General features: G+C 32.7%; 3 protein-coding genes across 3 annotated transcripts; 1 reads left to right on the top strand and 2 right to left on the bottom strand.

The window, feature by feature from the left end:
- Positions 1-452: 452 nt before the first annotated feature.
- Positions 453-2,990, bottom strand: LOC138320853 (protein C10-like). The gene is made up of 3 exons (XM_069264121.1): positions 2,913-2,990; positions 2,120-2,296; positions 453-1,518 (listed from the first exon to the last, which is right to left on the bottom strand). Exons 1-3 carry the CDS (start codon positions 2,953-2,955, stop codon positions 1,373-1,375), a joined length of 366 nt encoding a protein of 121 aa, XP_069120222.1. The 5' UTR covers positions 2,956-2,990; the 3' UTR covers positions 453-1,372.
- Positions 2,991-3,134: 144 nt separating this feature from the next.
- LOC138322144 (eukaryotic translation initiation factor 3 subunit G-like) lies at positions 3,135-9,413 on the top strand. The gene is made up of 6 exons (XM_069266198.1): positions 3,135-3,221; positions 3,328-3,374; positions 4,329-4,423; positions 6,232-6,291; positions 6,467-6,574; positions 9,240-9,413. The coding sequence occupies exons 1-6, from the start codon at positions 3,205-3,207 to the stop codon at positions 9,411-9,413; spliced, it is 501 nt and encodes a 166-aa protein (XP_069122299.1). The 5' UTR covers positions 3,135-3,204.
- Positions 9,414-18,088: 8,675 nt separating this feature from the next.
- Positions 18,089-27,529, bottom strand: LOC138322145 (uncharacterized). Its single transcript, XM_069266199.1, has 6 exons — positions 27,469-27,529; positions 26,463-26,608; positions 25,483-25,551; positions 23,250-23,450; positions 21,571-21,717; positions 18,089-19,161 (listed from the first exon to the last, which is right to left on the bottom strand). Exons 1-6 carry the CDS (start codon positions 27,527-27,529, stop codon positions 18,967-18,969), a joined length of 819 nt encoding a protein of 272 aa, XP_069122300.1. The 3' UTR covers positions 18,089-18,966.
- Between the last annotated feature and the right edge of the window lie 256 nt (positions 27,530-27,785).

Here is a 27,785-nt window from a genome sequence, read left to right on the forward strand (position 1 = left end):
CTATAGAATGCTGATGAAGAACTGTTTTATAAGTAAAGGTCTGTGGTCATCTTCTTGTGATACTAACTAACATTCAATGTCATAATCGTACATCGTTTCAACCTCCAGATTATATTTATTTAGCAATTTAGATTTGGAGATACCTAACAGAACATTCATGATTATCGTAATATGTGTCCAATCAAGAACACACATCTTCAATGCATTAAAGGTAGACACTTCAAGAAATGTTACAATTTCAAATTGAAGATACAAGTATGTAATCCTAACCCTATTCTGTCATGACAATATTTACAATATGTTATATATTGCACAATAGGACCTGTTGGTCAGTGTTTCTGGCAAAACATATAACATATCTTATATGTTTCTGGTTCCCTCTCATCTTCTTGTTTTCCAAACAGGCAATGACGTACAACTTCAGAACATAAAAACAAATTTGAACCCATGTGTAAGTGGATATATAATTGGACATCCTTTTATTTTATTTCATTTCATTTAAATAAAGCATCACAATAGTGTAGCCATCAAATTCATAATAAAGCAGCATCATAATAGATGGTGACTACATTTATAATTAACATCTTTAGGTTGGATAGATTTGTGGTAAATTAACCTATAAAAGTTAATTACACTACAAAGACATTTGAGGAGCATCCATGGCACTAAAGTTGAAAATTTTAAAAATACATGATCACAAAATTATCATCCATATTTTGTGCAGCAAAATTCATGAAAAACAGAAGTGTATGTTGTACATGTAAAGAAAACCACAATTGTATATAATATAAAAATGATAATGCAGACAGCCTATTGATTTGCTAACGAAACAAAAACAGTATACATGTAAATAGACATGTAAACAGGCATGTAAATAAAACCTACAAAGCTTAATATATAATAAAATTAACATAGATAACATTCAAATACATACACTGTACAAACTTTTCACACAGATTATCTAAATAAGGAGCTTGATCCTATTTTTGATCCCATCAATGTATACACTTTAATCTCTCTTTGTTCCCATAAGTATAACTTACACAAAATCTATAAACATCAGCTACAATAATTGTTCAGACCTATTAAAAGGACACATACAATATCACTGGGATATCAAACTTGCAGCAGTGAAATCCAACAAACATCTCTGTGATAATGCATTACTGTTTATAATGTTTCTGTTGCCTGAATAGGTAAACTTAAGTCTTTCTCTGTATTTGTATTGCACAATTTATCTTTGTTTAATCTCATCTCTCTGAATTTGAACATTTTCTTTCCTTGGCTTGGCCTTAGACTGCAAAACTAAGTTTGATTGACATAGTCTAGATTTCAGCCAATGATGTTATAATGCCTGTTCAGTCAGATGATGTTAGGATGTGCCAGAAGTGTCGGTTCCATCTGATGATGAGAGGGATACTGGGGGAATGAGCCATGACTTCAGCTCCTGGTTCAGCTGAGCGATCTCTGGGTCCTGTTTCTCAAAGGCTTTCACAGTCTGGGTGAACCTGATCACACCTTAAGGGGAAATATTAAAATAAAGAATAAAAGAACATGAACTATATTGACAGTTGTTACACATTATGAATTAAAACTGGGCTCCAAGATTTTTTTCTTGAAATAAGTGCAAGGTGATTTATGATAATTTTCAATTTACATTTCTTTTTGACCAAAATATTATTATTTTTGTCAGGCAAAAAAGCCATACCCTGTTTCTAAGATACAATGAACTCTTCTGGGAAAGAGATAGAACAGAGGCACAGACAACAAATGTCCAAGAAAAGATACTTGTTAAAAATACTTGCCTGATAATGGAACAAAAATAAACTGTTACATTTTGTATTTCTTAATTTTACCTTGTAATTATAGAAAACAACTACTATTTCATTTTTCATGCAAACTACAATGTTTTTTTAATTAAAGTTAATTTTTCAATCATAATATGTAATATTCCATCAGTGTACACTGTAGAGTCATTGATTTTGTAGCCATTTTGAAAGTCACATGGTGATGAAAGTCACATGACTAAACAGATTTCAAAGTTATGAAGGAATCTATCTGCAAAGAATAAAACTGAGAAATTATAAGTAATTAACTTTTTAAAACAATTAATATATACCATCGCCATCTGCAGTAAAGCCATATCTCTCTATCACATCCATCTGGATCTGTGTAACAGCTGGGAACACAATCTGCATGGCTCGAAGCATATCATTACCAGCACTCTCCTTCGCTTCCTTTATCCTTGAAGCATTTTCAGGAAGCAGGAATGCTTCAAGGACATCATTTAACGCAGCTGTAACAATTAAAAGGGTTCATTTTCATGTTAAAGTAACGATATACAGTATATATATAGATGAATCTTGTTGGATAACTTAAGACCCATTTTAATTTTGAAGTATTTGGTTTGTCTGTCACTGACCCTGCCAATTATTTTTTACTAGGCCTAGACCTACAATACATCTTCAACTATATCATGACATAGGTTACTCCAACAATGTAGCTTAGAGGTATAGCACGACGAGACACTTTTGATCATTACGCCGTGTCAATCAGAAGTTTCTCAATACCGACGTCTAATATTATTGGATTAGACATAGGTAACACTTGCTCGATGCCTGCTACGAGGTGAAACTACTTGTTATGATCACACGATGATATCTTTTGATTAAAATGAATTTTTTTGGTTATTTAAATCATTTGTAAAGATTGCACTTGAAGTCCACGTTTCAAATTTGAATAAAAATATCCTTCAACTTCTGAAGAAAAAGAGATTTTTTTTGGCGTTGCACCCGAAATAAGGTTTCACAGACAAAATGTTTGATGTTTACAAGAAATAATCTGTTATTTCATTGAAATAGATAGAATTCATTTTAAGAAAACTTCAAAAACTATCAGTAAAACAAAAATACCTTTACAATCTTGAACAGAAAAATTGTGTATGGGCGCAGCCATCTTGTCTTTAATTTGATAGGTAAATATAGTCGATAAATTTAAAAACACTACATAAAGGTAAACATTTTTTTCATAATAATATCAGTAGTTCGATTAGTAAAGCATTAATAAGCAAACAGTTTTGATAATCAACTAATACCATTGACATTAATATTTAACATTTATAGCGTTTTGTCACTTATCGACTATATTTCCTAAAATTTTCTCATTGCGCATTTGCGGAAAGCGCAGCGGAAGTGAATTGCAGTCATGCCGTCGATCGAAGAGTGAGTATCATTTCCCGACATATTTTAAGGAATTATGTATGTTTTTGACACATTTATGCAATCAGACCAGTTTTAAATAACTAATTTGATATTTTTTCACTTTTAGACCTAAAAGTTTTAGCTGGGCCGAGCAGGTGGAACAGGGCGAGGATGGTAAGCAACAACCGGCAATAATGCACAATCTTAAATTCACATATAATAAACTTTATTTTTATCTTTGAATGAATGGATTATTGTGTTCAGATAGACGCAGTCGCAAATATTACATTTCTAGAATAGAACCAAGAATACAGTAGTGATCTGAATCTAATCAGACTGTACAGCATTTGTCGATGTGAGATTGTATATCAAAACGTGGAATAAGCCGACACCGTTTGGTATCGGGCCAGGTCATATCCGAAACAGAAGGTGTACATGGAAATTAACGTCTTACATAGGATAATGTTTGTCTGTTTAATATATTAGTACATATACTGTAATATGACTGAAGGCAATGCCTTAAAGGGCACAGTAACCAGATGTTTCAGTAACTATTAATTATGCAGTGCAATGTTAAAAACTGCAATTTATGATATAAAGGAGCCGAATTTTCTGCTTATTTTGTATTTATATATTCACACTCTATCCTTGTCCCAAAACCCCCATTTGAGAAGGAAAACCACAATCCACATATATTATGAGAAAGCATCACATTCACGCTGATGGATTTTTTACAGTGGGTCAATGGCGGCCGCAAGCTGAAGCTGTCAGTGTGTAGGATTGAATTTTGAAGATTGAGTTTTTTCTTATATTTTCATGTACATGTTACCTTAGAAGTGCTTTGCACTTCGTCGAAGGGGTGCGCCTTTAATAAAAAAAATTATTGAAGGATTAAATAAATAATATAACTCAGTAGTTTAAACTTTTATATGAGTGTCTTGTTTGTGTGTTATGTATAATACTATGGTATTGTTTACTCTGTAAATATTTGCACCACTGATGAACCAAATGGTTCAAAGTAATAAAGAACTGAAGTATACTATCGGTTTACTAGATAAAATAAATAAACATTAATAATGAAGTTACTTATTTGAGTTTGAAAAAAAAACATTTGTTAAATGTTTTCAGGTGCCCTTCCACCCTCTTCTGAAGACATTGATGAAGCTAAGGGTATTAAAATCATCACAGATTTTAAATACAATGATGAAGGAAAGATGGTCAAGGTAGGTATACTAGACACTAGGCACTCATGTTTTCATCACAGAAGGCATACACATGTACCCATGTTATGCTGAACTTATGCACAGCAAAATGACCACAGTTTGGATCAATATAGGCACTGCCTGTTATCCAATCATTTTGTTGATCAATAAAATATTTTGAATTGAATTGAAATGACCACAGTAGCAGTTTGATAGTCCAATTTTTGAAAGGTCATTAAAATAGATCCTCATATGGAATGTTTTCGGATCCTATATGAGACAGAATGAGAATAATGATCTTGATTTTAATCAGACTGGTGCTCAATGGAATGATTGGATCTATCTCAAACTTTCAATGGATCTATCTCAAACTGGCACCCTAGAATAAGATGTGCATATTGCATTTTGTGACCATTAAGACAACAAAGTTTATGTGAGGTTTGCCTCTGAATATTAAATATTTCATAAGAAGATGTATAGAAGGGAGAACCAGTGAAAAGATCTTTTTAATAACAAATCAATTTATGGTGGGCACTAAGATCCCTGTGGGAAGTCTTGATTGAAATCATATTAAATTCTTATATTACTACACCAATAAATCAATGTCAAGTGAAAAAATGCAATGTTTAAACTTGTCATTTTTGAATTTACATTATTAGCTCACCTGGCCCGAAGCATCCATCCATCCGTCTGTCCGTCAACATTTCCTTTAAATCGCTACAAGTCATAGAGTTCTGCATGGATTGTGACCAAATTTGGCCACAAACATCCTTGGGGGAAGGGGAACAGAACTTGTACAAATTTTGGCTCTGACTCCTCGGCGGTAGGAGGGGCGGGGCCCAATAGGGGAATTTGAGGTAAATCCTATAAATCGCTACTTGTCCTAGAGTTCTGCATGGATTGTGACCAAATTCGGCCACAAACATCCTTGGGGGAAGGGGAACAGAACTTGTACAAATTTTGGCTCTGACCCCTCAGGGGCAGGAGGGGCGGGGCCCCCAATAGGGGAAATAGAGGTAAATCCTATAAATCGTTACTTGTCCTAGAGTTCTGCATGGATTGTGACCAAATTTGGCCACAAACATCCTTGGGGGAAGGGGAATAGAACTTGTATGAATTTTGGCTCTGAGCCCCCGGGGGCAGGAGGACCGGGGCCCATTAGGGTAAATAGAGGTAAATCCTATAAATCGCTACTTGTCCAAGAGTTCTGCATGGATTGTAACCTAATTTGGCTGCAAACATCCTTGGGGGAAGGGGAATAGAACTTGTATAAATTTTGGCTCTGAGCCCCCCGGGGGCAGGAGGGATGGGGCCCAATAGGGAAAATAGAGTTTAATCCTATAAATCGCTACTTGTCCTAGAGTTCTGCATGGATTGTTACCAAATTTGGCCGCAAACCTCCTTGGGAGAAGGGGAACAGAACTTGTATAAATTTTGGCTCTGACCCCGCGGGGTCAAATAGGGGAATTTGAGATAAATCCTATAAATCTCTACTTGTCCTAGAGTTCTGCATAGATTGTGACCAAATTTGGCCACAAACATCCTTGGGAGAAGGGGAACAGAACTTTTGGCTCTGACTCCCTGTGGGCAGGAGGGGTGGGGCCCAATAAGGGAATTAGAGGTAAATATTCAAATTCCTTCTCAAAAAAAAAAACAATGGACCTGTATCCGGAACATAACTTAGCATTACAAACCAGGTGAGCGATACAGGCCCTCTGGGCCTCTTGTTATTGAATACTGCCAATTGATATGCTAAATGCAAACAAAAGAATGGCACTAACCTGTAAATTATACTTGATTAATGAATAAATTGTTTTCTTTTCTTTCAGATGGTGAAAACCTTCAAAATTGAACACAGAAGAGTTCCAAAAACAGTTGCCAAGAGGAAAGTGAGTAATGAATGAAGTAATAAATACATAGTTAAAATAAAATTCAACTGTTGACATTGTTCATTGAATAGCTAAAATGCCTTTATCAATATTATAATTAATGTGCTTAATTCCTTTATGCTTCTCCTTTCCTAACTTTGATTGTATTAATTCATCAGTAATTACTATTTATTAGAACTGGCGTAAGTTTGGAGCAGCAGAGAATGACCCGCCAGGTCCTAATTCAGCCAACACTATAGTTCAGGTGGAAGAAATCCCAATGCAGTTTGTCCATAACGAGGAGGTAGGTCAGAAGATACAAGGGCGTAAACATACAATTTACTGTATATTGTTTATCTTTTATTGCGCAGAACATCAAATTGACCCTTGACTTAAATGCACAAGTCATTCAAGATTGAACACATCAGGTCCTATTACATTTACCAGATGGAAAAATTGCTACAACTTTAGTGCTATGGGGTTCTAAATTCAAATATTTTGCTTTCATTCAATGAAATTAACTAAGCTATTGGCTATTGGCCCGGTTAAGATTTTAATTGGTTTCTATATTGACGCATTCAAATCTTAAATGGAAAATGACAAAAGGGTAAATATTTTGATACTCATTTATGTAATTGCAATGCCTAGCTATAATATGAACTTTGAAATGATAATTGTATTCATCCGTCAAACTTCAATTAATGAATATCTCTACTTGCAGCAATGTTACAGGACAGCAAAATATGGAATCATTTTGAAAATAAATGTTTTTGTATCCGATTACAGTGCAATTTTATACGACTTCACACGACAACATTTCCACTGTGATATATTTAAGTGAATGCTAAATTGATTATGGGTTCCAAGTTTGATAAATCCTTTAGAAACTATTCAATATAGTCAGTGGAATGTTTAAAACAAATTTTCACTCAAAATTTTCAATTTTATGAATGTTTCAACTTCAAAGTGATTGTATTCAAGCAACTACAGGGAAAACGGAAGAATTGTCGATTTAAGAGGAGACATGGGATGGTGTTCTACGAAGACAATACAAAGAACAGATATGTTATTAGGTAAAAATAAAGTCAAATCCTAGAAATAGGCTTATTAATACTATTCAAAATTGGTCTTTAAGCTATGGCCGGTCTTTAGACACAAGAATTTGTTTAATGAAATAACCAATAATGTCGATGTTCGTAACTCTTTTAAGTGTATTAGAGATATTCTTAATTGAACATGATGCATTTGAATTGTATAGGTATGTGTGGAGTGATAGAAGGAGAGATAGTCAGAATAAACTTCGTACTTAAAAATTATACAAGTCTCATCTATATTTATTTCGAGGCCCTATAGAAGGATCATCAGTTCATTTAGATGTAGTAACCTGTCTTTAGCAGTAGAAACCGGGTGATATAATAATTCCAAAGTCCCTTTGGATCAAAGAATTTGTACATATTGTTCATCAAATGTATTAGAAAATGAAAATCATTTTTAATTGTATGTGAGTTTTATTCCGACATAAGACATCAATTGTTTTTACATATGATAAATCTTTTCGAAGGTTTTTATAGAATGAGAACTGAAAAGTTAATTTTTATTATGAATTTTGCCGATAGTAAAATTTCATCATCAATTTTGTATAATATATTTCATAGGTGAAAAAGAACACAGATCTTAAAACATTAGGGGTGATAATGTATATTTGAATAAGAAAGTGCAGGCATCTGAATTTTTTTATTAACAATCCAATTTTATTTTTATATGGAAAAATTGAATACATACTTGCAAATATAGGGCTGATTTATGTACATTCGTTTTAAATAAGCTTTGTCACAACCAGTATATGTTTTTTGTTTGTTTCACAAGCCGGTTCGGACATTTTTAATTGTCATATAGGTATGGAATGTTGCAACATATGTAAGAAAACGTGACATTGATCGATTGATTGACTACACATTGAAGTTTTTTTCCGAAACGAAATCTTTTGGAAATCGGATCGAACTTGTCTAAGAAATAAAGTAATAAAAGAAATGAATAACGTCATTATAGCCTCCAGGTTCACAACAAATAAAAGGGTGTTTTCTAGAGATTTATTTTCGATCTTTAAGCAAGCTCCCCTAACAAAATTATGTTTACTTAATTGATAAGATAGATTTAAAATGAAGTTACTGATATTATCGAATCACAATTTATACATTTAAAAAAAGTTGATTTCGTAAAATTGTCATGTTAACTCAACAGGCAAACATATTTTTTGATGAATCAGAATTACACATAAAAAGAGCAAGCGTCATTGTTTCAGTGAATCATTGTTTTCTCTTTAAAGGATGTTACCATCTTCCAATATTAGTTTGTTTTCGAATTTTACAATTGAATATTATTAATTTCTTTGCATAAATAAAAGTAGGGTTAGACAAAATTTCATGATCCGTTCTATCTCGTTATAATAGATAATAAAAGCTAGTTGTTAATAGCCATATTACGGGTGTTTTTAAAGAACTAATTCATATTTACAAATTGTGTAGCTGGTTTTATTTTATAATCATATTCTAAAGTCTATTCATTAATTATATTCTATAGTTAAGTCATTTTATAATCATATTCTAAAGTCTATTTGTTAATTTATTCTAGAGTTTTTTTAAACACGCAATTATATTTTAGAGTCTCGCTTTTCTAAAATTATATTTAAAAACTATATAACTGTCATATTATTTTATCATTATAATAGTTGCGATATCAAAGCTTTAATCATGTTTTGATTACGGTATTCTGACTTAAGTAAGTGTATGAATATTGTATTATATACTTTTTGATTATGATGTTTGCATTGAAATATTTTTTGTGAATTTATGTAAGCATTTGTTTGTATTACATACTAGTAGTATGGTCGTAAATATCTTGATTTTTTAAGCGTGTATTTGTTAAAAGAAGACTATTACAAAATGCGTTGTTCATATTCTACATTTAAGGTTATGAAATTATATGTAACATCATACCGTGACGGAGAACAGTCCGAGTTTCCTCAGACCCTGTCACCAGACAGACATCCCGACATGTTACCTAAATTTAAAATATGTGATATTCCGCGGGCTACAGACACAACAAGGAAGTATATGTGGTCGTCACCACAGGGAGGTTTATAACGTTTTCTATGATGTTATGTCAAAATGCTTTAGTTTGAGTTACACAAGACCAGTCGGGTTAATTAATTTAAGTTATACGTGACATATTTTTCATACACACGAATCAAGATGAACTTTTAATATTTTGTTTATCACCAAAAGTTACCAACATTTTGAGAATTAAGTACTTTCAATGTATAGGTTTTAATTTTACATGAACAAATAAGAGCTGAAAGTGATTTTGACAGTACTGCCAAAAATCATTATATTTACATCTTTAATGAAGTGAAATGAGTACATACGGTCAAACCATGAAGCCAAATGGTGGTCTACAATTTCAGTTAACATTTTAACCGTTCTTTTACCTATGTGAAAGTGATTTCTGCAGATATATTTCCTACTTAGCATACATAAGGCATAAAAACCAACGATCTTTCAATACATAATTTTTGTTTTGTAATTAACGTTTATAAGGTATCTGAAGCCATTTAAATGATTTTTACAGCTTAATTCATCAAATCTTATGGTTTTCAATAGATTACTGTAGAAAAAATAGTATGTCAAATTTTGCCCAGTTACGGCACATATAATTTTAAATGTTAACGGTACCAGTACTACAGTAGTCTGAACAGTGACCTACTGCTTATGTACCTAGTACAGCACATTCGAATTGTAATGCAATGCATATTTGAGCAGGTTAGCACAATGGAAAATACACATATTTGTAATGATTGCTTTATTGATGACAATTCAAAAGGAATCAGCGCAACCTTAACAAAAACGGGCACGTTAAATAGATAAATCATCTGGTTACTAGAATATTTAACAGTATACAAATATATTGAGCTTTAAGAACATGACTGTGATGGGTAGCTATCTTTAAATATGACCCTAAACTAATCAGAATTCTAGAGTGCAATGCGATCGAGGTAAAAATAATCTGTGACAACACTAGAACTAAAAATATTGTCGTTGGATTTATCTCTAATAGGGTCATTAAATGCCCACAACTTTCCTTAGCAAAATTTGAAAGGGTTTCTTAAAACCATCGTGTAACATAAAGAAAATAACTTATTCGATGTCCTTTAGATGATTTCGATGTTATGTCGTTATGTATGAGCAGCAAGTGATTTTCAAATAATGCTGCTAGTTATTCAATGGTCTACGACGGGTTACATTAGACGGACGCCGGAGTTATAACGAATAATAAACATAACATGTGAATTATTAATTTAATATTTCAGAAGATGAGATATTTCTAGGAAAAGCAGTGGGGCATATAAACAGTGATTGTACATAAAATTTATGATATCATGACTTTTATAAACCTTAATCATTATTGGAATTAGCAACTCAGTCTGTTTTATGAAGGGAAAAAGTCTTTGGATTATGTGTTGATTAAAATATTTACCTTCCAATAAAATTTCCTTTTGTATTCATTTTGTTTTAGTTTCAAATTTAAATTATTGTATTTTTGTAAATTTAAATAATTTATTCGTAACTTCATTGGGATTCAGAAGAGAGGTCGTGATAAACACTTTGTGGCAGCAATCTGCCAATATGGCATTCAAATTGTGTTACAACATTAACTTTGTCAGACGGAGTGGCGATATCGAACAGCTTTCATAGTCCCGTCTCACCTTTCTTTAAAAATATTGAGACCTTAAATGAGTGAATTTTTCTTATGAATAATCTTTGAAGCCAAGTCTTAGTAGTTTTTTTGTTAGAAAGCCTTGCCGTGCAAAAATTTTAAACTTCTAGACCGGCGTTTCATAATATTTCATTACATAAACATACCTGCCTTATATTATTACACCTCTAATTTCCATCACAAAACTAGTTATACAATGTATAAAATTGTGCTGTATTTGGAATACAATTTTGTCACTATCCTCGAAAATCTTGACGTCATGTAATTTTTATCTTTCATGTCCGAGCAATGAAATATACGCTCTCAAGGGTATTTTACACTAGTCTTATTCTGGTATATCATTGAGTAATTCTATAGTTATAGAATTGTACTATGTTTTTTGTGGATTCGCTAAATGAATAACGTATCTAAACTACAACCGAAAAAAATACAAAGTGATCTGGTACAATATGGCAATCCACGGATATTTTCAATCCCCCGAAATGATTTTCAAGTTTTCAAGTTTTTCATGTTTCCAAACAACGGAATTAATTGTTCTCAGAATTTGATTTAATGGTATTAATAGTTATGCAACTTATATTTCATGGCACTGATAGTCAATGATAATCTGGCGTGATTATGTATATAACTTATATTACATTCCACTAATCATTATGTGCATTCACTGTAATTCAAGTTGTTGCTCTACTTTTAGCGAGGCTGAGATCATATCTGAGTATTAAAACAATTTTACTAAGTATCAATCTCCCAATATAGTTTATAGAATGCCTTCAACGTATTTGTTCTAAGAGTCAGCAAAATGATTATTCAAATTGAATAATTGATGATCCCTAATATTGAAAATTAAATTTTTAAGATATTATATTTCATAAAATTGAATTTGCAGTATATGGAGATGTAAATTTGAATTTATATATTATTTTACTTTTAATGAGTTAATTAACAAAAATCTGAAGTTGTACACTCTTTTCATTGTATTTATCTTCATAAATATAGATAATCCTATTCAAGTTTTGATCCTTTAGATACTCGGAACGTTTGAAGTGCGACTATCGGTCGCATGGACATGTCATACTGTACTTCATTTCCTGTAACTGTGAAGTAAGTCCCTTTACAATACGGTTGTAACCACATTATTCCTCTTTACAAGTTGAGTGAAAAGGTCGTTCCGATTGAACGACACTCATACAGAAACTATAAAGTAAATTTATGGCGTTTTCAAAAAAATTTTATGAAAGAAAAGTAGTTGGATGATATCGTCCTGAAAGTCCACCATGTCCTTTGGTTTTGTGGATATTGACAGGTCAGTATACTAATATGGGTGAGGGTATCTTTTCAAGCATTAAGTACATCTTTTTTGGTTTAACAATCCGTACTGGTCGTTGGGTTTTTCAGTGCTCATTTGATCATCTAGATTTTTCACTTTATCTGATATCATTTCATTTCCAAATTTCTGCTTTTGCAAAGTTATTGCAAGAATTTTGTTTTCTTTATTTTGTTAATTTTTTTTGTAGTTTTATTGTACAAATTAGCCGTCGTTGTATTGTGTGGATTATGCACATGTGTGGCGGTGAATAATTTTCATCTGATTACTGCTTTTTAAATGATATTTGTATGCATGCCTCATTTTTTTTTCTATTGGAGTTTGGGGTTTTTTTTTTATATTTTTTTTATTTTTTTTTTTGTTTTTTTTTTTTTTTTTTTTTGTTTGTGTTTTTTGTTTGTTTTTTATTTTTTTTTTTTTTTTTTTTTTTTATTTTTTTTTTTTGTTGTTTTTGTTTTTTTTTTTTTTTTTTTTTTTTTTTTTTTTTTTTTTTTTTTTTTTTTTGTTTGGTGGGGTAGGAGGGAGGGGGGCGGTCGGTGGGTTTGGGAGTGGGGGGGGGAGGGGGGGGTGTAGTGGACGGGGGAAGGGGGGGGGGGGGAGGGGGTGGGGGGTGGTGGGGGGGGGGTGGGGAGGGTGGAGGTGGGGTTGGGTCGGGGAGGGGGGGGGGGTGGGGTGTTTGGTCGGGTGTTTGAGATTGTGGTGGTTATTTTTTTGTTTTTTTTTTTTTTTGTAGATTTGTACATTATTTGTTTTTTTTTTTGTTTTTATTTTTATATATAGTTTTTTATAGTCTTCATGTTTGTTTTTTTTTTTTTTTTTTTTTTGTGTTTTTTTTGTTTTTTTTTGTTTGGTTTTCGTTTGTCATTGTGCCTCTTATTTTTTTTTGTTGTGTGTTTGGGTAGGGTGGTTCTTTTTTTTTTCTTTTGTTTTTTTCTTTTTTTATTTTTTATCTTTTTTTGTTTTATTTTTTTTTATATTTTTCTATTTTTTATAATTTTTTATTTTATTAAGATTTGTTATTTTTTTCTTTTTATATTTTGTGTTTTAGCTTGTGTGTTGTCATTTTACTTAATTATTTTTTTTAGTGTTTTTATCTTTAATTATTTTTTTAAGGTATATTTATTGTTGTTTTTTTTATTTTTATCTCTGTATTTTTGTTTTTTGTTTTTGTATTGTTATAATGCTTCAGTTTCATTTTTTAATTTATTTTTTTAACACAATAACCTTCAAATGATTCTTTTTGTACAATTATTATTAATTATTTTATTGAATAAGCTAATTGAATTCAAAGGATTTTCGGAACAGGTAATAGATCTTCAATATGCTATGGGTCATAATAAACACATTAAAGCATGTCCGATTCCAACATAAATAATACCATCAAGATTTGACATGGACATTGACGTTAATACAGTCGCCTACCTTGAGTTCTGAAGTTAATGAGTGTGACACCTAATGGTATGAACATATTTTAATTAAGATGTTTCACTAATAATTTTGATAATATGATACATAATAAAGTTGTAATCTGTCCCTTCTAAAAGGATTTAACATTAATTTTAATTTCTATTTCATTAAGTTTTTTATTTATATTATAATGTGGAGCTCGTATAATAAGGGTTGATTTGTATTTCTGTATTCCTGAATTTTGACCTTGTCTTAAATACACTGCGTGTAACTTGTCATTCAATCCTGTTTTAAAAAATAAACCATGGTTCGCATTGTATTTTTGATAACAGCGATTTTTTAATTAATCAACGAGAGAAAAATAACAAATGATACCCTGGAATGAACTGGGTTCTATTGAAGGTTTAGGGAACGTCCATACCTGAAAATCGGCAAATGGTAAAATACATAGAAATAACTATATAGAGTATTAAAGCTACCAAAAGAAAAAAGAAAAATTCTTGATTAATTATTTAAAACTACTTTTCTTATTCGACAAAGTAAGAGTTCAAGATTTAAAAATGTCAAAAGATAAATATGCATCCTTGAACGGATTTCAAGAATAAAAAGTACCGTTTTGAACTACATTCATGTGTATTGAAATAAACATTATAGTAATTGGTTAACGAACATGATTTGTTTTTCGTCTGTATCGGTTTAAATTTGTTTATTACTATACTTGTGTGCTTAAACTTAATTGTGTCCATTAAGCAGTCAGTGTTGTAGTTACGAGATGTGTTAGTAATTCCCACCACATCCAGCAGTCACTTACACAAAGACTAAATATGGTACTTTAATTATTGGAAAACAATAAAGTTGTAACTAGGGGTTAATTATGTTGAGTGGGGAAAGTTGTTTGTGTTTTTTATGATAAAATTACATAACAGTTTTTCTGTACATATTACATTATTCTATCATGATAGCTGCATTGAGGTTTTTCGGATATTTCGACCACAAAAGAAAATAAATTTTATTGATTTGTTTATTTGAATAAGTACTAGGTATTTTTGAAGTTCATAACGAGACGCAGAATCGGGACGGCCTACTTCGAAGGCGAAATATTGTTAGAAGAAGGACTTACGATTGCAAAATATATGCTTTATATTTTATAGAATAAAATGTGACAATGCCATTTTTGACTTTATGAATCTTCTCCAACATCACAAAGCTTGATTTTTGAATATACATTAGAAACGTTTTCTCTATATCTTATGATAATTTTTCATAAAATAATTACAAAAAATGTTGAGAATGAAACAATTTTCCGTATTTTACTTTCAATTGTGTTCCGTCGACACAAAAATATGGTGTCATCCTCGGGTTAAACTGGGGATGGAGGTAAGGAGAAGCAGGGTTTTTTCAGATGATCTGTTGTTTCTTCAATCGGATTTTTTCAATAACCGGAATACCTGCAATAACATGGGTATGAGGTGTAGGCCTTAGTATATCTTACCCAAGTACTGTACTGGTTCACGTGACCTTTCTGTAAGTTGGCAAGGATAAGTCCGCTGCCATAGTTACCATACGCCTCAGGCTCTGGCCGAACACAACCACAACAGGCCACAAGGCCACGGCAAATTATTACTCCCTCTCATCTAAAAAAGACCAACTTGTATTTCAATTTCTTATCCACAGACAATCATTCATGTGTTGACATATTTTGACTCAAAACTTTTGTGCCTCTTTTTCGACAAAATTATTTAATTGCTTTGACGAACTCAATGTAAACTCCATGTAAACTCAATGTAAACTAAATATATACCTTCATTTCAAAGCAATATTCATATTTTAGCTCCTTTATAATTTTATTTCTGTTGTGTCAGTGTAATTTGTCGAAATGACCACTGTGCTTACTTGCTCAATGTAAAGTAAAAGGTTTGATTGCATTAAAATAAGTAGAATATATTGGACCTCATGAATAATTTCTTTAACACCAGTTTATGTTAGTCTAAGTTTGCTTTGTAAGTCGAATTTATACAACAGGTAAACAAAAATGACATATAAAGTATAATATCTTAGGTTTGACACCATAACAATACGTACGTCTTTCCTTATACATGCAGATAAACAAATTTTGGAATCTTACCTTTTCTTACAAGTTCCTGAAAACTATTCACGGACAAAAAGGTTGATTATATTTATGTGTGAAAACCCGGATGTTAGGCAAATCCTCTAACGAGTCTCTCTATTGGCTGGTATTTCACACCATTACTGATGAAATTACGCCACTGTGAGCGGAAGTTACTAGAAGCGTAAAATGGCCAGAGGAAATAATACCGTTAACAAGCCATCACGCGAGTGTTTCTAGTTACCTGTTGGCGCAATGTAGCAGGTCATGATAAATGGTCTATAATAACGGTCATTATCAGGTGTTTGCAAGTCTTTGAATATCTTTCTACATGTGCAAAGGCGACTAATTGAAAATATTTTTCTCTATAACACCATTTGAAATTATTGATTTATTTAAGACAATAAAACATTGACTTTTAAGCCCATCATCTGATAATGGGCTATTCAAATAATTTTTTGGTCCGTCCTTCCGTCCGGTAACAATATCGCTTTTTCAGAAAGTACTGAAGGGTTCATTCTAAAATTTATATGTAGGTTCCCTTAGGGCCCTAGCTGTGCATATTTTGGGACCGATCGGTCAACAAGATGGCCGCCAGGTAGCCATCTCGGATTTTGATATTTAAAGTTTGTTATCGCTATTTCTCAAAAAGGAATGAAGACATCATTCTCAAATTTCATATGTAGGTTCCACTAAGGCCCTAGTTGCGCATATTGTGTTTTAAGACCGATCCATCCATCATCTTGAGTTTTGATAGTTGAAATTTGAAAAAAGAGAAAAGATCCATCTGACATTTATCAGATATAGATCAATCTTTGGTGGGCGCCAAGATCCCTCTGGGATCTCTTGTTATTTATTGCTTTATCTGTTCTTAATACGTGACTGTGCACAATTCTGACAGACAACAGATGCAGAAATCACCGGAATTTGCCGTTGTTTCCTGACCAGAATATATATTAGATGTGAAACCCCTTATGTGTCTTCTATGCTTCTTGGATTTTTATTCTTACACATTAACAGTTCCAAGTAGGAGCATAACATTGATATGTAATTAACGTTCAATAGTCTTCCGGTTTTGAATATGCTTTTAGGTCTTTATAAAATTGTGGCAAACCCTATTAAAGCATTGTAATAAGAAGATTGGTAATTTATCAAGCTATATATAAATAATTACGCCGTTAACTCAACCAATCAGAAGTGACGTTACCAACGACGACGCCATTGCTTTCCTTTAGGGACCGATAAAGTAAATGTTAAAGCCAATGAGCATGCTCGTTACTAGCAAAACTGAATTATATTCTAATAAGGTTCTCTAACATTATCCCTATTTAGGGAAAGGACTTCATATAAGTTGGAAAACTTGTGTCCAATCCCATTGTACATAAAATATAGCAATAAAGATATGTTTAAATCTATATAATACTATGTTCGAAGTTTGGTTTAGATTGGACTGATATTATAGAGATGCTGGTCTACATAATGTAAACACAAACTTTAATGTATACGTGGTTCTGCCACGTAGAATTCCCTAAGTAGCGCCATTACTGTGTTGACTACTATTAAGTGATGTGGCAGGTTTGAGGCTTTAAACCGGATTTAAAGCAAAATTAGCAAATGTGAATATGAGGACAATAAATCATCATCCCTGTGTTAACGGTTTAATGTCTTAGTGACCTAGCCTATACAGACTCTGTTTGGATTGTAACCTTCCAAACAATGGCTTAGTTCATATATAATTAGGAATTTTTAGTGATTTTTAAAGGTATATGTATCATAACAGGCGATTTTTTACGATGTTTTTTTTTACATTAATCTATTGAAAACTCGTAAGTGGTGATGCATTAAGAGGTAAATCATTTCAATCGCATGGGTATGAGTAATTTACAATTACAACGACAAATTCTATGCAGTCATAGTTCTTGTTTTTATTCTTTGTGTAAGATGATACTAACACATCTACAGAAGTCACTTTATTATTACTAATATCACTGTATAAAGGAGGAAAATCAAGTTTGTAATTGATCTATGATTCAAATGTAAAAACAACATAAAGAAATGTCAACATTGACAAAATATCGATATATTGTGTACAGTTTCCATTAGTGAACCCATGTGAATAACGCATGACTATCATACTGATCGTATTTGGAATAGACACGTTTAAATTAACTATTACTAAGCTTTTAAAAAGACAAAATGACAATGGATTCAAATCAAACCACAAGATTTGTTGTTTTATTGTTTTATTAGTAGCTAAATCTACAATCATGCATAACGTCCAACTGTATAAATATGAACGCTTAAAGATATTAACCAAGAAAGCCTTTTGATATCAACACATGAATAAAAATGTAATTGTATATCAAAATAAAGTTACTATTCGATTAAGGCGACAATAAAAAGAACCATTCACTTCAGAATACATACATAATACATGTGTATAGTAAATACACACTGATATATAACTAACACGCGGGTAGCTCAATAGTATAAAAATATAACCCTTTCACATGTGTGAAGTATAAAAATATTGCAAAATATCTCAATGTTTGATAAAATGTATACAAAACTAAAATCTGATAAGTATTGATGAGGTAACATGTGAAATAGCTCTACATCCTGTCTGGCTCTGATAACCTATCCTAATTACCTAGCCATTCAATTATATTAATGTAGTGTCTTCCTATTTATGCCAAATCAGTCCTTTAAAAGAAAATTAGTTGACAATTCTCCCGTAAAGTAAAAAGCTCTTATTATGACATGGCATACAGCGCATCTTATTCAGCTCATTGTATACTTACTCCCTTATAGAATCAATTGGCCTACAGCGTCAAATAAAATCTTCTAATCATCAATTACTTCACAGAGTATAACACTTCAAAATATATGTTTATGTTTAGAGACAAAAACTTATTGCTCATTTTTTTGTACAATGCTAATTTTCTAATTGTGCTTCACAGTCATTAGTCATTATGTTATATCGATACCACACATTAAAACAAATCAAAAAGCTGTATTGCTGCCAAATTAAAAATGCCAGTAGTTGCTGCCATCATTATGTGCTCCTTTTGCCAGTATATCTACTTCAGTCCTGTTTTACTGGTACTAGTTTGCTCAGCTGCTGTCTGGCACATCTAACAAGTTGTTTTGGGTCTGATCCGAGAACATCAATCATGAGCGTGATAAATACTGTGGCCATTCCAAAGGCGATGTGCCACACGGTGAAGGTGGAGGTTAAGATCTGGTTCAGGCCCATGGTGATCAGCAGCAGGAGGCAACCCTACAAATTCAACAAATAGGATACAGGTTTAGAAATTTAACAAGGAAGGTACATGTCTGTAAATTCAACATACAAGATACAGTCCTGTAACATCAACAAATACTAAAGGATACAGGCTTGTAAAATCAATAACAGATTACAGGTCTGTAAAATCAATAACAGATTAATTTACAGGTCTGTAAAATGAACAAACAGGGTTTAGGTTTTTATTTCTTTAGATCAACAAACAAGGCCATTCCAATTTGATTTCTTGTTCTTCGGATTTTGGGATTTTAAAATAGGAGCGAGCGAGCGAAATTTTTTTAATTCTAAAAATATTTTGAAAGCGGAAAAAATTGGAGCGAGCGAATATTTTCACAATATTTTTTATTAGACTTTTATGTTTATTTCTTGAAATAACAATTACTAGTAATAACCGAGTTTTTATGTTAAAATTTGAGTTTTGCTGTTTTCTTCAGTGTTTTCAACATTCATAACTGTATCAAAGATGTAAAAACAAGGAAGTCTAATGTTAAGGTATTTGTGCAGCTATTGAACATATGCTATTACACAAAATGCTTTCAATGCATGATATACATGAATTTCAATTTTAAAACAAATCTTGACAATTTTAACATTAAATAGCAATGTTTAATAACAGTCGGGCAAGGATGGCTAAAGTTGGTAAAAATGGTATGAATGTATCCAGTATTATTTCTTATGAAATAGAAAAATAAAATCTCTCGTCAAAATCTGTCTGCGTACGAAGAAATTAATTTAAAGTATGGGAATTCTAAAACGTCCTCCCGGCTCACTATGTCTGTGGTTACATTTCCACGCAGCCTCGCTTTCAATGCTTTCAACTTTTCTTTACTTTAATGGTCAGAACTGGGAAACTAAGCAGAACTTGACCGTCCTATTAATATGTGAGAACTTTTGGAAGGCCAATGAACGCATTTAGACTGGTTTTCTTTGCCCGACTATTCACTTGAACTTCTTGTCAATAATTTCAATAATTAATTTGCTGTTGACAGAGATATCAGCAAAAACCAACAAACTAATAGAAACAATCAGGGATTAGCATTAATGGAAAATATTTAAACCAATATAACCTCACCTGACATGTACATTCTTTCTTAGTTGTCACATAATATTGTACGGAACTGACTATTTTTGTTTAGCAAGTTTCTAACTAAGCTGCTCATACTTTGAATGAGATAATGCATATGTTTATAAATGTATAACTACAACAGTGTAAACAACAACATAATTCATTTTAATCACATGAATTCATTGTCTCTAAAAAGTATATTTTTAAAAAAATATATGGACAGTACGGCTCAAAAGTTTCACATGTATATCAGCATTCATATCAAAAAGAAATATTCTAAATTTATTATTTATGATTTTCTCATGAAACGCTTTGAGTTAATCAAACGCAAACATTCATATAACCTATCAACACAAAAATGAAGGCAAATGTATGTTATATTGTCGTAGAAAGTAACACTAAAGTAACACTAAATTTGGATCTCAGTAAAATGTGTAATTTACTACCGATGTTAATTTGACCGAATAGCAGACGAATCGTCACCTAGCTAGCTGTTACTAAGTCATGCAGTCAAAACATGTTTGCAAATGCAAACTATGTTGGCAGCACGTGTCAAAATTCACATTGACCAGGTCTTAAGATATAAGGCAACTAAGGTGTTAATTAATTAGCGATTGCCTTCAAATAATGGACATGCTTGATTACCGTTATTCGTTCGTACGTCGGCCAGTCAAATCACCTGTCATGGTCGCCATTTTTAAAGTGAGATCGAACGCAAAGTCTTTTAAAAGAGTTGCAGACATCGGCAAAAACAGACTGAAATTGCAATTTTGGGACACGTCCTATTAAAAAGTATACGTCCCTCAGTCTCTACCTCAAAGTACCACTCTGTCTGCACGTGGTGGCGGAAAAACTTGACATTTCTGTTGTTGTAAAGGTTTGCAAGACGCTTGCGGGTTTGAAGACACAATGTACGAATAATTCAAACATCTGAGTGACCAGGAAATGGTGACTAGTAAAAATGAACCCTATGAAAATTTGCCCGGGTTCGTCAGATTCCTGGACAAAAAAATGAGGAGCGGTTAAAAAATTATTTTATTTTTATTTCGTTTTCGGAAAATAGGAGCGGGAAATCCGACGAACGAGAAATCAAATTGGAATGGCCCAAGGTACAAAAATATGTACATGTCTGTATAATCAACAAACAGGATATAGTTTTGTAAAATGAACAGATCTGTAATAGGACACTTCTGTTAGGAAGGCCCCCACTCATGCCTAGATGATATACATGTCTCTAAAAGACTGGATGGAATAGCATTGTCTACAGTAACATTGATGCATACAACAAAATGGAAGCGGATGAGTCTATGAACACTTACCAAACCATGGCTAAGAAGAACTGCTTTCTTGTCATCTTCCATTAAGAAATTTGAAGCTCTGCCTGACATAATTGCTAGTGTGATGAAACCTATTCCCATCAGTCTGGCAAAGTGAGCATGAGCAGAGTCCAGCGTCACAGAGGAAGCCTACAATATCATATACAATGTGTCACAGAGGAAGCCTACAATATCATATACAATGTGTCACAGAGGAAGCCTACAATATCATATACAATGTACATGTGTCACAGAGGAAACCTACAGTAACATATACAAAGTGTCACGGAGAAAGCCTACAATATCACATGCAATGTGTCACAGAGGAAACCTACAATATCATATACAAAGTGTCACAGAAGAAGCCTACAATATCATACATTATAAAGTGTCACGGAGGAAGCCTATATATATAGCTACAATATCATATATAAAGGGTTACGGGGGAAGCCTACAATATCATATACAAAGTGTCACAGTGGAAAGCAAAAATATCATATACAAATTATAGTGTGTCACAGAGGGATCTTGGCGCCCACCAAAGAATGATCTATATCTGACAATGGAAAGAGGGATCTTTTCTCTACTTTTCAAATTATTACTACATATTGCTACATATGAAATTTGAGAAATATCCCTTCAGCACTTTCTAAGACATATAACAGTTACAAACTTCAACTATCAAAATCCAAGATAGCTACCGGTCGGCCATCTTGTTGACCGATTGGTCCAAAAAAAGCAATATGCACAACTAAGGTCCTAGGGGAACCTACATATAAAATTTGAGACAGATCACTTCAGTACTTTCTGAGAAATAGCAGTAATAAACTTCAATTATCAAAATCAAAGATTGTGGCATGGCCTGTCTGCAGTCTTGTTGACTGATCAGTCCCAAAATGTAATATGCACAACTAGGGCCCTAGGGCAACCCTTATATAAAATAAAATTTGAGACAGATTGCTTCAGTTCTTTCTGAAAAATAGTGGTTACAAACTTTAATTATCAAAATCGAAGATGGCGGCCTGTCGACCATCTTATTGACCAATATCTTGTTGACCGATCGGTTCCAAAATGCAATATGCACAACTAGATCCCTAGGAGAACCTGCACATGAAATTTGAGACAGATTGCTTCGGTACTTTCTGCGAAATAGCTAATAAACTTCAATTGTCAAAATCCAAGATGGTGGCCTGTCAGCCATCGTGTTGAATTATCAGTCCCAAAATGCAATATGCACCAATAGGGCCCTAGGGGAACCTACATATAAAATCTGAGAAGGATCCCTTTGGTACTTTCTGAGAAATAGCTAAAAATTCAACTATCAAAATCCAAATGGCGGCCTGTCGGCCATCGTGTTGACCGATTCCCAAAATGCAATATCACAACTAATAGGGAACCTAATGGTTAATTTGAGAGAGATCCCTTTAGTTCTTTCTGAGAAGTAGCGGTGATGCTTTAACTATCAAAATCCAAGATGGCTGCCTGGTGGCCATCTTGTTGACCGATCAGTCCCAAAATGCAATATGCACAACTATGTTATAGTGCTATCTTATTGAAGCATTTTGCAACAGCACATCCCATCTAGTCACATTATACTGACAACTGATAAACTAGTGAATTAAACTAATGATTCTGACAGAGCCGCATAGAAATACTGTACATTTTGGTGTTATAATACTTACCACTTGACAAGTATAGATTTTTGATGGGAAGACAATTGCTACAATGCCAAAGATAAACCAGATGACAAAGTCCAGTCGAAGGTGAGTGTTGCGACAAGATGTTGACACCTCAACATAACCACCCCAGTCTTTTTGTCTGAGAGAGTGGAACACCAACAGACCAAACCAAACCAGGAAAACATGAACGGCCAAGTTCTGCATCTGTAAAACACCACAGTTACAAGTTTTACCACGTGTATAACCTAGTTCTGCATTTTTTTTCTAAGTTGTTAAGTATTTCCATCATGAGTCTATATTTTAAAGTTTTTTTATGGAATCCATGAAAAAACCCATTTTGTTTCAGTTTTGAGATAAAACTCAAAGACATGATGGGGTTGCAAAATTTGTCTGTGAATACTTAATAAAAATGATTTTATCATAGAAAAAACATTGCCTTATCTAGCTACAGTAAAACATGTGTATAACAAACTATAACAAAGTAATTCTGTTGATTTCCCAGAGCTTTATTACTGTGTTTACCATGTTTTACTGTAATATGCAGGTAATCATTTAAGCATTGATGTTACTATTTTTAACTTCATAGGCCTAGGGGTGTGAAAGAAATTTTGTTTGCAAACTGTGTGAATCCGTATAGCGGATTCTCAAAAAAGTTTGCAAACATAATTTCTTTCATAACCCGATGAAGTTAAAAAATAGTTACATCAATGCTTATAATTAATTTTTAGACTACTTGATAACATAAAATACGTTTAAACGTATGAATCCATTGATTTTCCAATGGATTATCTTTTCTAAATCAATACGCAATGTTGACATCGCTATTGTAACGTCATAGTTACAGAGGATTCCGCTTATTTGAATAAGTCATTTTCCAGAAGAAAATATGCAAATAACCTGAGTATTCGAATAGGCAGAGATGGCATTTTGCATTTCCGTTTGACCCCACACATATGTACATTATATGTGAACAGGCAAATAGATATTGTTTCGTTTACTTGATAAATACGTAAATTATTTACACTTAAAACGAACAACAAGTAAGTATTTTCGAAGTTGTAAATTGATTTTAATTGTTTAATAACAAAAAATATTCCAATATTAGATTCTTGTTTACGTTAAATTGACATGTGAATCTTTGAGAAAAAGCCAAACAATCAATATCAAAGCAATAACTAAACAGGATTGAATTTGTGTCTGCAATTCGAACCTAAATAATAAACAAATTTACGTACATTTGTCTGGCAAAATGAACTTAGGATCGTGATTAAACTTTAAAGTGCCGATCAACTTGGCCTAGCAGTGTACATGTTGTTTTGACACATGTGTATGAATTCAATAAATGGCGGCAGGTGATGAAGCCATGCGTTCACTTGACCTAAAGGTGTTTTGAGAATTCTTCCTGTATTGTTGATCGATACGGCGAATAGCTTGATAACATTTCAGAAATTAATTCATATTCAAGTAGCAATGAAACAATGTAGCAAGTATCTTTTGTATCCTACATACGAAACTTGCGGTAGTCATTGCACGCCGACTTTGCATGCTTTTATGTCTCGCTCAACGAGATGCTTGATACGCATATGTCTGTCGTAGTCAACAAGACTCTGGTTGAACGAGACTACTCATTAATGTCGATTGTTGTAAGGAAGCATGGTATCTCCAACTGATCGCGAAATAAGGTACGTTACGTTAATAAATAAACATATTTGAAAGTGCAAATGCTTTAATTAGATGTTTGAGTCAGTGATTATAATAAAGTAATGATCTACCGCTGATGATGTAAATCGTAACAGCGTTGAATACCTTTGCAGGTTCATGCATAAAATAACAAGTCATAGGCCTACGGTAACATTAATCTGTCACCATGATTTCTAGTAAAATCGAAGTATCTTGAAACATATATCGGCGAATTTCGCTAAAAATATATTGCAAAATTGAAAAATATTCGATTTTATTTTTAGAATTTCACAAATATTTTATTCAAATAACCGGAGGTCACGTAAAAGTCTATTCAAATACATGGAGTTGAAAAACAATGATAAAGAAGGAAACAATCGGGACTGCAGAATTCTATGCAAATAACCGAAATAGTCAAATAACCGTTATTCGATTATGTGGAGTCCTCTGTAGGTCAGATTTTCCAAAAATAATCTGCCAATCAGAGAGTTGGATTTAGTATGAAAACAAATAAAAATTAATTATACACATATATTTTACATCTGATAGTACTTACATTTGGATTCACCATAGCATTTCCCTTCATCATCGAAGCAACATAGACCATCAATGTACATCCCATACACTGCAATGAAGGATTGATAACAGTTTATTTAGGATCTTGAATGAGAGTTCATTTCATACTAGATTTTAAGAAATACGTTTCATAAGGCCACACCAAATAAATCACTTGTTTTTCGAGAACTAGGGACAAAAAGTGAGAGCGACTTGGGTGAGCGAAATTAAAAAAAAAAATTAATAAAAGATCCATTTTCAGATTTTCAGACGCGAAGAGATCCATTATTGTCGTGCGGGCGGTATTTTTCGGCATTTTTTGAAAACATTTCAGAATAATATTGAATCAGTTATAGTATATTACATATTAATTTTTCAGCCTGTCATTGATAATAATAAAGATAAATAGCAATATTATCTAAAACAAATCAAAATTTAATGATTCAACTGAGCCCTTCTCATTCATATCAAATTTTAATCAAAATGAAACAAAACGGGGCTAGTTCTGGGTCAAAACTTTTACTTGCAGGTCCTATGACGTTCTGATTCGTAGGGAAAGATCTAAATTTCACTGATATTTAGTGAAAAATGCCAATTGTATCAGTATTTCAATCCAATTATACCCTTTTTTGTGACAGAAAACAATTATCTTCAGATATTTAACTTGTCTTCTTTTCTTAATTTATTTCTCGTGCAGTAATTTTTTTTACCTTTATGATATATCATCAAATTCCCTTATTGATCCATTAAAATGTGAATGTGACAGTTTTGTCTTTGACTTGTTAATCATTATACAATGCTTTTCTTATTTACTGACGCTGGATTGGGTCAACTGCAGATCAAGACAACCAGCACAATCAGTATATCTCGCATATATCACTATGTTTGGAGGTCCTGAAATCCCACAGGTGTGGCTGCATGAGTGCATGTGCATTGTTTTCCACTCCTACTACAATTAGCATATAAATATCAAGCACTTACGAGTGTCATTGACCAGAGGTGGCTGCTATGGACGGTGGTATCTGAACTTTTCATAGTCAATAAGAAAGTTGCACCAATAGCAATATCATTTATTCCAATGCTGCGGATTTCTTGAAGATGGAGAGAACATCTGGCTCCACATTTTCCTGCAAAAAAAAAAAAAAAAAAATACGACTTTAAATCATCATTAGAAAATATATTTATTTGTTCACTACTGTATAGGAAAAAAATAACCTCCCTTGAGAAGCTGAAAACCAAGATATTTCGACCAATCTTCAATCATTTATATCGAGTCGTCAATTTTACCATGAATTATAAAATTGTCGCATTTTCGATTGGTTTACGTTGTATTTCGTCTTAATATGTCGTTAAAGCCAAACATTGAAGTAAGAATACAATAAGAATTTGTCATTTGTGGATTATGGAAAGCAGTATTCCAGTTTGGGTTCGAAAGAGTGCTTTTCATATCGTGTGCTTTTATAGTAGATGTTACTTATGAATTAATTTTTAATTATAATAATTGATAAATACGCTATTAAAAAAACCCTAGTGATCTGATTTGCGATATTATTTTTGTGCAAGTCCCATTTTTAGTGAAAACGATTTGTAGTTTAGGTCCTAACTATTTGCCTTGCGGCGAATAATTGTGGTGTATTTTGTTGCCTAATTTTGGTTAAGAGGATTATGAAAGTTTTTTTTTTCAGGGTGAAATTTCATATTTAGCCAGTCTTTTCCAAAAATGCTCCAGATCTTTTTGTAGTTTTAATTTTCGTCTTTGTTGTTTATGTTTTTCACATATTCCCCTACTCCATTAAAATGTGCGAATACATCTTAGTGTCTTACTGCCGATGGAAATCGTTTTTATATGACACGCAGAATTGGGTCAAACATTTCCTTGACCAGGACAATCAGTACTATCTCACTATGTTTGAGTTTTAAGTACTACTGTTTGGGTGCATGTGATAAGAAAGTTCTACTATCCAATTGTGTGTGTTGCATGCCGTACGTAGTTTCATTTGTATTGTAGGCTGTTTGTGTGGACTTGCAAAGGCTTTGGCACCATCCATGATAATAATGTCTGTCTGTTTTAGTTTCATAAATTATTTTTGCGAGGATTTCTTAAGATGTGAAACACAAATGGCAACATTACAAAAAATCTGGATGATCTGATAGCCTATATCATCAAGTTGTAAATATGTTCTTGTTTTACCAGACATTGTGGCGCTTGTAATGATATAGTTCCATGAGTACCTCCCATGATAAGCTGAAAACCAAGATATTTCGACCATTCTTCAAATACTTTATTATCGTGTTTCTGTCAAT

Source organism: Argopecten irradians, chromosome 4 (genome assembly GCF_041381155.1).
Source record: "Argopecten irradians isolate NY chromosome 4, Ai_NY, whole genome shotgun sequence".
NCBI classification, from domain to species: Eukaryota; Metazoa; Mollusca; class Bivalvia; order Pectinida; family Pectinidae; genus Argopecten; species Argopecten irradians.

Excerpts from the sequence above, each read along its gene's own strand:
- LOC138322145 (XM_069266199.1), bottom strand. The coding sequence starts at position 27,529 with ATGGATGGTGCCAAAGCCTTTGCAAGTCCACACAAACAGCCTACAATA. Across the intron at positions 26,609-27,468 it reads TACAATACAAATGAAACTAC|GAAAATGTGGAGCCAGATGT; the intron begins GTACGGCATGCA and ends TTTTTTTTGCAG. Across the intron at positions 25,552-26,462 it reads ACCTCTGGTCAATGACACTC|TGTATGGGATGTACATTGAT; the intron begins GTAAGTGCTTGA and ends CCTTCATTGCAG.
- LOC138322144 (XM_069266198.1), top strand. Across the intron at positions 6,292-6,466 it reads AAACAGTTGCCAAGAGGAAA|AACTGGCGTAAGTTTGGAGC; the intron begins GTGAGTAATGAA and ends ACTATTTATTAG. Across the intron at positions 6,575-9,239 it reads AGTTTGTCCATAACGAGGAG|GTTATGAAATTATATGTAAC; the intron begins GTAGGTCAGAAG and ends TCTACATTTAAG.
- LOC138320853 (XM_069264121.1), bottom strand. The coding sequence starts at position 2,955 with ATGGCTGCGCCCATACACAATTTTTCTGTTCAAGATTGTAAAG. Across the intron at positions 2,297-2,912 it reads TTCTGTTCAAGATTGTAAAG|CTGCGTTAAATGATGTCCTT; the intron begins GTATTTTTGTTT and ends TAATTGTTACAG. Across the intron at positions 1,519-2,119 it reads CTTTACTGCAGATGGCGATG|GTGTGATCAGGTTCACCCAG; the intron begins GTATATATTAAT and ends TTTCCCCTTAAG.